The sequence below is a fragment of the Pinus tabuliformis genome, chromosome 3_2, assembly GCF_031772625.1.
Source record: "Pinus tabuliformis cultivar Carrire ecotype Pingquan chromosome 3_2, CPIR1, whole genome shotgun sequence".
NCBI classification, from domain to species: Eukaryota; Viridiplantae; Streptophyta; class Pinopsida; order Pinales; family Pinaceae; genus Pinus; species Pinus tabuliformis.
Window position 1 is genome coordinate 651,577,217 of NC_142302.1, and position 14,537 is coordinate 651,591,753.

Consider the following 14,537-nt stretch of genomic DNA (forward strand, 5'->3'; position numbering starts at 1 on the left):
TCAGAAAACTGATAGCTTATTGAGATAGCGTATCGAAAAACAATAGCCTATCAAAAAATGATAGCTTATTGCAATAGCGTATCAAAAAACGATAGTCTATCCAGAAACTGATAGCTTATTGCGCTGACCTATAGGGTTTTGTATAGGATAAGGTATCATAACGAAAGCTTTTTGCGGATACCTTATCCCGTTCTGCTTCATTTCCATGGTGGAGGGTTTTGTATAGGAAATGGAGGGTTTCTCGGCTTGTCAAGCAGTGCAGGGTGTTGTGCGTCTCAGATCGTGCTCTGCTGTCGTCACCAGAAATGGAGGAAGATTCAGCTGTTGCAGATTTGGAGCAAACGGCCCCATTGGATTGGCAATGCAAGACTGTAAAATTTGTCCACCGCTTCGGCGCTGAGCAGAGCTATGTCTGGAGGAGTTTCCATCTCTGATCTGCTCCTCTGCTCTCTCACAAATCCTGGGTTTATCATGATACCGCCGCAGAGCGCGAGTGGATGTAATTGTTGCATAACTGCTGTCCGAATGGCTACCTCGTGCACTAGGTTCCCTCCTGCACTTTCTCCCACCAAATTATAGCGCGCGAAATCTACATAGCGACTCAGCCACGGATCTTCACAGTCCCCGCGCGCCAGACGGTGAAGCCATTCAACAGATTTCATGGCGTCTTCGCATGCTGCAGGAAGATGGTGTTCGGCAGCCAGCCTGTAATTTACTGAGACGCATAACACCCTGCACTGCTTGACAAGCCGAGAAAGAAATACGTTAAAACATCTCAGATCTGCATTTCCTATACAAAACCCTCACCATGGAAATGAAGCAGAACGGGATAAGGTATCTCAAAACGATGGCTTTTTAATTATACTGTGTTTGATTACGGTTATTTCCATTTTCCTAAGGAAAGTACAAATTTATGGCACCCTAAAAGTGGGTTGAGGAAACAATTATAGTTTGTAAAATCATAAAACAATTACAAAATTTATAAAATTTATAGCAACTTTTCTTTTCAGTTAAAAGTTACTGAGGACGGAGGAGAGAGTTGATCAAAGTAAGAGAATTCTCAGATCAAATGAGTGAAATTTCCCTATGTATGATATGAATGTGTATTGTAAGTGTATGTGTGTATTGTAAGTGTATGATATGAATGTGTATTGTAAGTCATAAATATACCATTGTTGGTACTGTTTCCATAACCTAAGTTGACTTCTATATAATCATAGTCGAATAAATCTTTTTATTTTTATTTTTTATTTTTGAATCTTTCGCTTCTTTTTATTATAGAGTATACTACACATTCTCCTCTTTTATCATGTGATGTTTTTATGCTGTCCATTTTCTCTGAGTAATAGCCTCCACCGTTGGTATTTTTCCCACGGTATTGTTCCCATAGTCCAAGTGACTTATATAATCATAGTTGAGTAAATATTTTTATTTTTATTTTTTTTTTAATTTTTGGCTTCTATGGTTTTTTTGCTTTTTATTATAGAGTATACTACACATTCTCCTCTTCTATCATGGGACGTTTTTATGCTGTCCATTTTGTCTAATTAATAGCCTCTAAAAAATATTTACGACAAAAGCTTTGTTTTAGCTTGTTCTTGTTCTGAAGCTTTCTCTTATTTGTAGAAATAAGATTAAAATTTGCATTTTTTTTAAGTTTTATTAAAAATATAAATTGGAATTGACGTAATGATAAATGGATGGCTATGGGGCTTTCTTTATTACCGAAATATAGACTATTCTCTAAATCAGTTATCATATAGAGTTATATATCATGATATTTTCATGGATCATTGGTACATTTCAATTAGAGGTTTGGAATCACATATTTAAATGAGTTTCATTGTACAAGAATAGAGTTAAAATGGAAAAAAATGGAAAAAAAATAGTAATTTTTGTATTGAGTTGTTTTAATATAGAATATCTTGCTAGTATTTCTCATCTTATTGTGTTAAATTGCTTTCACATAATATTAAGAAAATATGATTAAAATTATTAATTATTTTTTGATGGGCAATATTAAGATAATGTTTCTCTCTTCTCTCCTTTTTTTCATAAGACTATAAAAGAGAAGGATAGGAAAATGCCATGCCAATTCAACCATTTAATCATTATTAATAATAACAGTCATTTCATGTTCTTTGTTTTTGTTATAACATAAGTTAAAGTTTAGAGAAACAATTACAATTACTCATAATGAAGTTATAAAGTATAGGTCTTCGTTTTCATTTTACCACAAGTTGCAATTTGTCTGTTAGCCTCAATTATAAAAGCAAAATGATGTAGAAAAATTAATATTCTAAGCTCCTTAAGGTGCGACTTGGCAAAGCCAAAACATACATGATGTTGAGAATCGTGATTGTTGTTAGACCAAAATATATGCATGCTATCAATTGCAACATCGTAAGGCATTACAATAGTGACCCAACAAACAAATTGATAGGTTGTGGTTAGCTAAACACAATAATTTTGAAAATAATATACAATGCAATAATGTGACCAAGCATGGTGAATGAAGTAATAATTTTAGAAAAATTCCCTAACTGAAGATATAATGTCCTTTTTATGAAGGGCACTTATGTGGTGATGATGAAGAACAAGTGAATGAGACAGTTCAATCATGAACCAACTGTCAATGTCATGGAGGCTGACACGAGGCGTTGTGGTAGTGGTATTAAAGACTAAACTTATTTAAAAAAAAATAAAATGGCCATTTGTAATTTCAATATTTTGATAAATAAAAAACCAATAAAACCATACATCATAATTTTGATATTCATCTACTTGACACAATTATTTTCAATAATGTCATTTTAATGTGTTATTAATAAATGTTTTTCATTTGGTTATATCAACATTTTCCAGGTGATAAATTTTAGTTTTTCCATTTATGATGGAAGTTGAAATGAAATTTTTGAAACCCATTTATAAATTTAATCAATATTTTGATAAATAAAAAACCAATAAAATCATATAATACTGAAAACATCATAATTATTCAAAACATCATAATTTTGATATTCATCTATTCAAAGCATCATAATTTTGATATTTATCTACTTGACACAATTATTTTCAATAATTTCATTTTGATTGAAGTTGAAATGACTTTTTTGAAACCCATTTATAAATTTAATCAATATTTTGATAAATAGAAAACCAATAAAATCATGTAACACTCAAAACATCATAATTTTGGTATTCATCTATTCAAGAATTCATCATAATAATAATACTAATGTACAATGTTGACTTGATAGCTCAATTCAACAAGCATTCTAATCCATTGCAAGATATAATATTATTATGGACTATGCAACCCAAATCAAACCAATTGTAAAAAATTAATATAAAATTGCTGCAATTTAATGACTAATGTTCTCTTAATCATTCATCTTAAATCATATTTAAATTCACATAAGAAGTTCTTCATTATGTACCAAATATTACAACAGATAAAAACATGGCAATTAAATATTTAATTTAATAAGAGGTTATTCATTATATATAAAATATTAATGGCAATTAAATGTTTAATTTAATAGAAGGTTTTTCATTATATACCAAATATTACAAAAGAGAAAAACATGATAATTAAATGTTTAATTTTACAATACACAGATCATGCGATTCCAAGTAATAAAAGAAGATAAAGGAACTAATATTATGTCTCAATTACAATTTTATTGCTAGATTTTTTTAAATGCAACCAATTAGTAATTATTTAAAAAATAAAAATTTAGAATAATATTCATGTGATAATTTTTTCCTTTTTCTTTTTTCTCAATAAAATTTTTGTGCTCACTTAACTTTGGACATTACTCATTGCTCACTCAACTTGGATAAACCCAAATAGTATTTACTAATTGCTCACTCAACATTACTCATTGCTCACTCAATTTGGATAAACCCAAATAGTGATTATATTTATTAATCTAATTATAATTATAATTATATTAATATGATTTTTTTTCAAATATTTTATATAGTATTTCAAATTAATATCAACATTTTTTCCATAAAAATAAGTTAATATTACTTTATTTTATTTTAAATTAATTTATAAATAAAATTGATAAGTTAATATTAATTAATATTATTTTATTTTATTTTAATTTATAAATAAAATTGATAAGTTAATATTAAATTAATATTATTTTATTTTATTTTAAATTGATTTATAAATAAAATTGATAAGTTAATATTACTTTATTTTATTTTAAATTGATTTATAAATAAAATTGATAAGTTAATATTACTTTATTTTATTTTAAATTGATTTATAAATAAAATTGATTTTTTTTAAGATTTAAATTATGTAAAAAAAAATATGCAATTTATAAAAAATTATAATATTTTAGATTCATATATTATATATATGTTTTAAACTTTTTAATATATGTTTTAAACTTTTTCAAACTTTTTAATATATGTTTTAAACTTTTTCTTTTTCTCCATGGAAAAAAATCAATCTCCTTCTTACCTTACCTTAAGACCTGTTTTTAAAGAACAAAGGGAAAAAATCAAAATCAATCTCCTTCTTACCTTATCTTAAGACCTTTAGTTCTTAAAGACTATAGGAAAAAAATCAATCTCCCTCTTAAAAACTAAAGTGGGTTGTTGATATTAAACCAATCTACAAATAAACTAAAGTGGGTTGTTGATATTAAACCAATCTACAAATAAACTAAAGTGGGTGGGTTGTTGATATTAAACCAATCTATAAATATATTTATGTTCACAATCTACAAATAAACTAAAGTGGGTGGGTTGTTGATATTAAACCAGTTTACAAATATATTTATGTTCACAAAACACAAATCCAATTAAACAGTCTACAAATATATTTATGTTCACAAAACACAAATCCAATTGAACAATATTCATAAGCACAAAACCAATTTACAAATATATTTATGTTCACAAAACACAAATCCAATTGACCAATATTCATAACCACAAAACCACTGTAATTGCAATTTCTAACTCTCTGGGGGCTTCCCAGTCCATATGTGATCATATAAAACGGGTGATTATTCAACCACGATGGCCGGGAGATGCATCAGTGTCCGGCCGCTTGAAACAATATTGAGATAGTGATAAACGAAATCTGCCAATATGAAGCTCTCAGCGACAATGGAGAGGAAAACCCCCAAACCAAACCAAAATAAGTTGTGATGCAGCCAAAATACAAATTTTAACACATAGAAGGCAGTAACAGCTTCCACAGAGAAGGCAGTAAAAGCTTCCACGATCCTATTGCTTTGCATTACGCGGAGTTGAGGCAAAACCAGCGCGGATGAAGGATGAAATAAACTTCCTTCCCAAAGTTGATTACCCCTGGGATGAAGGAGGGGCCCCTTTTTTAAGGATGCATCTTCCCTCTTTGATTTTTTCCCCTTTTTCCTTTTTTTTCCTTCCTCCCAAAAGCTGATTACCCTATTACCCTATTCAGAATCCAGATAGGGAACAAACGCTGTGATGACCCTATTCAGAGATCTAGATAGGGAACAAACGCTGTGATGACCCTATTCAAAGATCTTGTAAATATTTGCATTACGCGGAGTTTTTTTGTTTTTTTTTAAATATCTGTATAAATATAACTTTTGCATTGTGCAACTACAAATGGCATTATTAATGTCCACATGGGGTAGCTCAAGTGGCAATGGCCGTGGAAATGAAGTCTCACCGAACCGGAGATCTTGGGTTCGATTCTTGTGCTACCCTCCCTGGAAATGGGGTGAATAACGGACATGTAAAAACTAGAAAATGATAAGGTCCCACCTAAGCTTACAAAAAAAAAAAAACAAATGGCATTATTAATATTACAAGTTCACAAGGTAAGGATCTCATCTCTCCTCTTAGAAAGGCCATAAAAAACAAAACACAAAGGCTGCAGGCCATCAAAAACAAAACACAGGCTGCAGCAATATGAACATTATCACTAAATTTTTTTTGCTTTCTGTAAATATCAATAGTGTCATCAAACAAGAAAGTTCGTTGAGTCAGTTGCAAAAACCAACACATGCCAAAAACTCCGACTCTGTATCAATATGTTTAAACAAAAGTGTCATCAAACAAGAAATTTCGTTGATTCAATTGCAAAAATTAAAACACATGCCAAAAAAGCCATCGTTGAGTCAATTGTAAAAACTCGTGCATAATTAATGTTTTCTCAATTGAATTACTTCAATATCAGCTCCAATACCATTCAACACAAAACTGTTGATTCAGTTAATAAATATAATAGTCTTGAGTCTGACAAAGCTTCCGCATAAACCAGGTTTGCCTGTACACATGAACATATGAAAAAAAAAACTTATGTGATAAAAAGAACGGTTTCAAAAATAAACACTGAGAAACCCTCGTAATGAACATTCATAAATTATGCTCCTGTGACAGACTTTCAATTTTTACACGACCTATGCTCCAATGACAGACTTTCAATTTTTACATTGACCCAGAAAAATTAGTGACCAGGATTGCACCTAGCTACTCATTTTCATTTACATGTCATTTACATTTACAATCTTGATAGAATACCAACACAAGTGAGGCTTTTCACTGACAAGACGCTACCATTATTCATGGTATTCTTGTAAATAAAGAGTGCACTTAAAATTGTTCTTATGTTTCCATTGGACTACGTTGAGGGTGGTTCCCAACCTTGGTTATTTAATGTCGGATTTGATCCGACAGTTCCATTATTTGGGGGTTCTCCAACACCCCATTTCCCTTCTTACTCTGAAGGCTCAAAATCGTGAATTCCATCTGTCCTTCCAAGATGGAATTGACTCGGTTCGGATGGATGTGATGCAACGACAGTTCCATTATTTGGGGGTTCTCCAACACCCCATTTCCTTTCTTACTCTGAAGGCTCAAAATCATGAATTCCATCTGTCCTTCCAAGATGGAATTGACTCGGTTCGGATGGATGTGATGCAACGACTAGAGAATAGGCATTGCTGCTGAATAAATAACCAAACAATAAAATTATATCATAATATGCCTGGTTAAAATCCAAATCTAAAAAATTGATGTATCAACCATGACAGAATGAAAGAGCCCATTTACCTGTTCATTCCTGATGAAAAGTATGCAGAAGGTGCAATGCGACATTGAGGCCTCAATCTTTCTACATCAAACACTCCAACTGCACTATGACAGAAGCTCAGAAGCTCGCATAAAATAGGACGTTGTCACATGAATATATGGCACTTGAAATAGGAGCAGATAGGGAATCATGAGGAGATCACTGCAATGCAGCCATGTAACAAGGTCATCCAATCATATACAGAAGGTGACATTATGTTATTTTCTATGTTTGAATTCAAAAGTGCTTACAAGTACATTATGTTATTGTCTATGTTTGAATTCAACAATGCTTACAAGTACTTACATAGAAACAAGCGCTCCAACTTGGAAGCATCATATATAGCAAGGCTGGCTACCATGCAGAACCAACAAGTGAATTTGATCATTATGAAACTGTACTCTTGTATCCCCCATTGGTGGTGACGATCTTGGAAGCATCATATATTACAAAGCTGGCTCTCATGCACAACCAACACGTAAATTTGATCATTATGGAACTGCACTCTTGTATCCCCACTGGTGGTGACAGGAAGATCATTATGAAACTGTACTCTTTGTATCCTCACTGGTGGTGACGGTCTTCCTGGTTGTAATGGTACAAATTTGACTTTCGCTTGTCCCACCCATCTATGCCCCAGGGACATAACTGGCCAAAGACGTGGTTGTGATTATATGAACATTTCCACACCATAAATTTATGTAAACTTTAAGTGAACAACACTGCCAAAAGACGTGGTTGTGATTATATGAACATTTCCACACCATAAATTTATGTAAACTTTAAGTGAAATAGCACATTACTTGTTTGAATCAATATCGACAGAATTTGTAGCACATAAAATTGTAGAGTATGCCAACCTTTAGTGTTTTCTGTAATAGAGGGATGATTGCATACCTTGCTCGCAATGCATTCTGTCAGGCAACCTGAGAGACCTACACTGACCCGCATGAGTGATCTCAGTCAATTTCCAGTTCTTGCTCTTGTCTGTGACCTCATCTAGAAGCCTTCGTTTAACATCTGGGGACCCGAATCAGTGATCTCAGTCAATTTCCTATTCTTGCTCTTGTCTGTGACCTCATCTAGAAGTCTTCGTTTAACATCTGGGGTCGGACTGTCTGTCTAGACTCTATACTGCTCTGCACACATGTTGTCTCGAATATCAGAGCATTGTTAGACATCATTGATAATATCATCGTATTCCTATAAAAGATATGCCAAAATAATGGCTAATAGAGCATGTGAATGGGGAAAAAAACAAAATCCTATGCTATAAGGAAACTCGAAAGCAACAATATAAATAATGGCTAATAGAGCATGTGAATGGGGAAAAGAACAAAATCCTATGCTATATGGAAACTCGAAAGCAACAATATCTGGATTATGAGTGAAAGTTTAGAAAATGATAAGATATATGTAACAAACTAAACTGAATATGCTAAATTCAGAATGCTCTTACAAAATTGATCATTGACAATGCAGGTGGAAGTCTGGCCGAACGTTCTACAGCACTGCGAAGGGAACCGGAAGCCTGTCCGAACGTTCTACAACACTGCGAAGGGAACCAGGAGCAGTGACTGCAGGAGGCATGGCATTCGCAATTGAAGTCTGCATAGTAAAAATGAATTAGTTAGGGTTTAAACTTTACCATTAATTAGTAGTGCATGTACACAGTAAATGTGCATGGAAGAAGAATGTACCTTTGTTGCCATTGTCTCCGGTGGCACCTTCGTTCCTTCAAAAGATCTACTCTCCAGCATGCGAATTAAGCGAAATCCCTCTGCGTTGGGTAAGATCTTTATGCCATTGTCATTCATTGTGACTGCCAATAGGGAACCATCTTCGCTGAAACGAAGGCGAGGACTAGCCTAGGATATTTTGGAAATAGCATGAGGATTATACATTGAGATGTGATCAAGAAAACTTGAAATAATGTTTTGAAACTCTAAAAACATGTACGCAGTAAATTTGCATGGAAGAAGAATTTACCTTTGTTGCCATTGTCTCTGGTGGCACCTTCGTTCCTTCAAAGGATCTACTCCCCAGCATGCCAATTAAGCGAAATCCTTCTGTGTTGGGTAAGATCTTTATGCCATTGTCATTCATTGGGTAAGATCTTTATGCCATTGTCATTCATTGTGACTGCCAATAGGGAACCATCTTCGCTGAAACAAAGGCGAGGACTAGCCTGGGATTTTTTTGGAAATAGCATGAGGATTATACATTGAGATGTGATCAAGAAAACTTGAAATAATGTTTTGAAACTCTAAAAACAAACCATCATCATTTCCAAAAATAACGTCTTACCAAAATACCGTCAACATCAATTGTTGTCTGGATGTTGGTGTTATCCATGTCCTAGAACTTTATTTGAAATTCATCACCAGCTGCCGAGAACCTATTCTTGGTTGTCTCAAATTGCAGAATATGTAAGCTTGATTGTTCCCTCACTTTCTTATTCATGGTTGTCTCAAATTGTAGAATATGTACGCTTGATTGTTCCCTCACTTTCATTCCACTCAATGAGGTATGAATCACCATCTTTACTTGTTCCACAGGAGAAGAGCCTAATAAAAAATACAAATGATTATATACTTCAGAAAGGACATCGACTTGACACAACAAATATAGAAAATTGGAGAAAGGAAAACTCAGATCTTCATAAAGACATTTTACAAACTAAACACCATTCCAAGTTAACATTTTACCTTGTTCCATCAGCACTATAAAGCCTGGAGCATTATAATCCACCCTAGATCCCGCAGGATCATACAACCAGTATTTGATCTTTCCATCAATAGCTGTAGAAAAAATAAACTGCATACAAACAAAGATTCATAATCCATCTATCTTTGGTGCAATAAAGTATTTGCCATATGGTCAAAATTTCACAGAAAGCCAAACATCAAACAAAACATCAAACAAAAATAGAATATGCAATGTATTTCAAAACTAGTCCTTAACTGCAATTCACATAAATTCTTCAAGACTCGAGGAACAAAGTACCTGAATATTTTCTTACTGGAAAGGACAAACAGAATATACAGCTACTTCATGGCCTTCAAAGGTGTACTGATTTTGACAAGTTACTGCATCCCACACCCACAAGCATAGACAATATTTCTTTTTCTTTTTCATATACAGATAAGTAAATGACAACTATTAGAATGAGTCTTGACACATGATAAAGCAGATTACCTTGATGGTCTTATCATCCCCACATGTAATTATTATGAAGAAATAGTATCTAGGGTGTGAAAAAGCAATATTATTCACACCACTAGCATGTGCGTCAATCTGTTTAAATTATATCAATGTTAATAAATTATATTTTCAATACAAACTTAATTTTACAGACCTACAAGAATGTACAAATTGGCCTTTACAGACATACAAGAATGTACAGATTGGGCTTTACAGACATACAAGAATATATAGATTGGCCTTTAAGAATGTAAGCAAACCTATAGATGTTGTCTCAAATCACCTGCCATTGTATAAGAATATATGTGAAAACACAAACTGCCAGATAAGTAAAACACAAATGCATGCATGCATGTCAGATAAGTAAATGACAACTATTAGAATGAGTCTTGACACATGACAAGAATATATGTGAAAAACAACTCCTATAATACAAATGCAGGCATGTCAGATAAGTAATAAATTATATTTTCAATACAAACTTAATTTTACAGACCTACAAGAATGTACAGATTGGCTTTAAGCATGTAAGCAAACCTCTAGATGTTGTCTCAAATCACCTGCCATAGTATAAGAATATATGTGAAAACACAACTCCTATAACACAAATGCAGAAATGCAGGCATGTCAGTATCTGAATAGAGGGCGTAGCACACCATTCTATTGGTGGCATTATTACAAATCACTCACATTGTTGTATAAAGAAGAAAATGATATCAAAGCATCTTATTAATGAATATGAGTATAGATTAAGTTACCAAGGACTACCCCATCTGGGTTCCAAATACAACAATTCACTGATACAATTGAGTTTTTCACAGGAGCAGCCTAAGAAAACATAACAAAACATGTATAAGAGTTTACATGAGGCCAGTGCTAATGGTTGATTGGTCGAAAGCTCAAGATTCTTGCTTGCTCGACCTTAACATCCTCCTCTATGGGGAATGTTATGTGGGGGCGTGCGTGTGATGTGGAAAAAAAATAAAATTTAAACATACCATTTTATGTATATCATCTGAGTCGTACTACCTGAGAACCATGCTAGAAGGAGAAAATATTGAGCACACAAATATCAATAACACTATTTTGTTGGAAAAAAACATGACTCACCCATCCTCTGCGCTGCATCTACATTTCCGCATTTCCTAAGATATTATCTCCACTCGACCCTCCCAGACACTACAATTGTAGTCATTCACTGCACAAAGTAATATTATATCTGAGATCACAAATAAACCACAAGAGGTTAAAGAATAAATATACAGAGTGATGAATCAACCATACACATAACTACCTTCCCTTGGCTAATATTATGACAACAACAATCATGAACAATAATCCCTGAACATGTGAACCCAATGTAACATTTCCATTTTTTTCATATCAAAGTTCTAGGAAAAATCTCAAATCTCACACCCATGAACAAGATCATACTATCTCAAAACCATGACAAAATAATAAATCATTGTGCAACTAAAAAATATTTCAATGTATTAAAGGACAATAGTATTGTGTAAGAGGATTAGTTGGTTGGAAGAGCTCTGCAACCCTCGGCCCTGCAAAAACCGAGATCCACACCTTTCGCAAGTTGCAGACAGCGAGCCCCCGCCCTTTGCTGGCCTGGCTCCTGCGAACCTGTCCGCCTGAGCTTGCTGCGGCTTTACTTTCATGGATCGAGTTGTCGGTTGACCCAATCCCAGGGACTGCGACCATGGAGGGGTTGGGCACTCCCCAGGCGTCTCTTCCGCCTCCTCCGCCAATCTCGCCTTCTGAGGCTTTCAATAGGCTCTTGGCTGGGCTACCAAAGAAGAAAAATACTGAAGCTGCGAAATTTGTTAAAAGATTGGTAGATATTCGGTGATCTCCCTCCCTCCAGAAACCCCGATCCAAGTTGCCCTGTCATTGGCTGAACGGGCTCTCATCGGTCAGTTCACTAGGCTATGGCCATCCCCAAAAACCACTGAAAGTTGGGTCAACAGAAACTGGGCGCCGCTGATCAAAGAAAGTGTCACCTCTTACTTTCTGGGGAGAGGATACTTCCTCTTCGAATTCAAATCAAAAGAAGACAAAGACCTAATCTTCCAAAATGGCCCCTAATTCATGGGCACTCAGGGTCTATATTTGAATAAATGGACCCCGAACTTCAATCCGGCAGTAGATGTGCCCAAAGCAGTCCCGGTGTGGGTCAGGCTCCCAAATCTCCCAGTGCACTACTGGAACTGGGATTCTCTGGGGCACATTGGAAACGCCCTGGGGAAATTTATAGATCATGTGAACAACAAGGACCAGTACGACTGTGCCAGGATCTGTGTAGAAGTAGATATGGAGGTGGGACTACCAGAGGCCATCACAATAAAGGTCGGAAGCTGGACGCATATGCAGAAACTGGACTATGAGCAGCTGCCCTTCAAATGCCAAAAATGCCATGTTTATGGTCATTTCGCCAGAGGCTGCCCGACCAACAATGAGGCTGTGCAGGGGAAAGAGGATGGATGGAATCAAGTCAAGCGATCCAAACCTTATCCCAAGAATCAGAAGCAGGGAGGCCCTAATGGCAAAGGAACCCATCAGGCCACTGTCTAGCAGATCCCCATCAAATCCACTCCAGAAAATAAGTACGATCCCCTGAGTTCGCAACCAGAGAGTACGATCCCCTGAGTTCGCAACCAGAGAACACACAAGAGGGCGAGCTTCAAAAGGAGGCAGAAGCTACTCAGGAGATCGAGGCTCAAAAAACAGCTCCCACAAGCAAAGGTACTCCCTCAGCCTCCCACAAAGGAACAAGTGTTGAAGACCCAAAAGGTATGATTATAGAAGATGAGGAAGAAGAGCAGGAAACAGAAGAATCAAAAGAGGAAGGAGAGTCCCATACCTCGATAAGAAGATCAACAAGAGGCCAGAAAACTGACAGGGAAAAAAGGGAGCAGGAGACCTACAAAGAGAAACTTCAGGGCAGCCAACCAACTTTGGAAAAAATGCTAGCCTCAAAGACTAAGATACTGAAAAACCTGCCCCAAGGCTCCAAGGGAGCCCACCAGAAGCATAAATAATGAAGGTCATCTCCTGGAATTACAGAGGTATGGGGAGCAAAGCTAAAGAAGAAGCCATCAGAAGCCTAATCAGGACAGAAACCCCAGACTTACTTCTCATCCAGGAGACAAAGTTGGAAGACATAGTCTTCCTTCAAGCAAGCAAGAAACTTTGGAATAAAAGTGAAGCAAGAGCAATCTCTGCCCGGGGTGCCTCAAGAGGGATAGGCACTCTTTGGAACGCCAATAAATTTACAGTCCTATTTGAAGCTAGGAATACTCATTGGTTGTTGCTGAAAATGCAGAACTTGGACACTAAGGAAAATTTTTGTCTATTCAATGTTTACTCTCCAGTCAATGTTGGGGAAAAAATACTGTTAGGACTCTATAAGACACCAAGCAGATTTGACAAACCTGGAAAATATAATAATTGCTGGCGACCTCAACCTCACTCTTCATCCATCAAAAAAAAGGGGAGGCAGCGTAGTTAGAGACCCGGCAAGGGAATGGGTGGAGGACATAGTGCAAGACTGGGACTTGCTGGACATCAAACCTTCTTCCGGTAAGTACTCTTGGTCTAATAAAAGAGTGGGACCTGGACACATTGTTGCCAGAGTAGATAGATTTATTATTCAAAGTTTCTATTTGTTGCTAGGTTTAGAGCTCAGAATGCATATTCCTTTAGATAGAGGAGGAATAACCTGTTGAAGAGTTTTGTGAACCCAACGTTTCGGACTACCAAGTGAGTCCATCATCAGGGGACGCGACAATAGATAATCTTCAAACAATGATGTATCCATGAGCTGGGTTTAGGGTATATATATCTAGGTTATTGAGGAATGATGTGAAAAATTAGGTCGGCTCATGTATTTAATTTTAATTAATTTAATTTAATTAATTTTTTTTTTTTAAATTTTTTTTTTTTTCTCAAAATCAAAAATTAATTGTTTTGAATAATGATTTATTTACTTTATTAATGAGTTTAAATTAATTAATTAATTATTTATTTGTTATATTTAATTATTTGTTTGTTCTGATTATTAAAATATTATTAATTATTAATGTTCTCTTTATTCTATTATAATTTTCTTTAACTTTTAATTTATAGTTTAATTATATATTTTGAATTTTTTTTGATGAAATATGTATCTATATATGTTTATTATTCTTATTATTATATATAAATTTTTTAATTTAATTTTAATTAATTA

General features: G+C 34.7%; 1 protein-coding gene and 1 pseudogene across 2 annotated transcripts; one reads left to right on the forward strand and one right to left on the reverse strand.

Moving 5' to 3' along the window:
* Positions 1 to 249: 249 nt before the first annotated feature.
* On the reverse strand, positions 250 to 9,094 carry LOC149182330 (uncharacterized; annotated as a pseudogene). Its single transcript, XR_016256761.1, has 8 exons — positions 9,083 to 9,094; positions 8,794 to 8,961; positions 8,601 to 8,701; positions 8,229 to 8,296; positions 7,991 to 8,113; positions 7,075 to 7,153; positions 6,870 to 6,965; positions 250 to 851 (listed from the first exon to the last, which is right to left on the reverse strand). The product of XR_016256761.1 is annotated as an uncharacterized LOC149182330 (transcript).
* A 3,303-nt stretch (positions 9,095 to 12,397) lies between these two features.
* On the forward strand, positions 12,398 to 12,880 carry LOC149182331 (uncharacterized). The gene has a single exon (XM_089414523.1). The coding sequence runs from the start codon at positions 12,398 to 12,400 to the stop codon at positions 12,878 to 12,880; it is 483 nt and encodes a 160-aa protein (XP_089270649.1).
* Positions 12,881 to 14,537: the final 1,657 nt, after the last annotated feature.

Excerpts from the sequence above, each read along its gene's own strand:
- LOC149182331 (XM_089414523.1), top strand. The coding sequence starts at position 12,398 with ATGGGCACTCAGGGTCTATATTTGAATAAATGGACCCCGAACTTCAAT.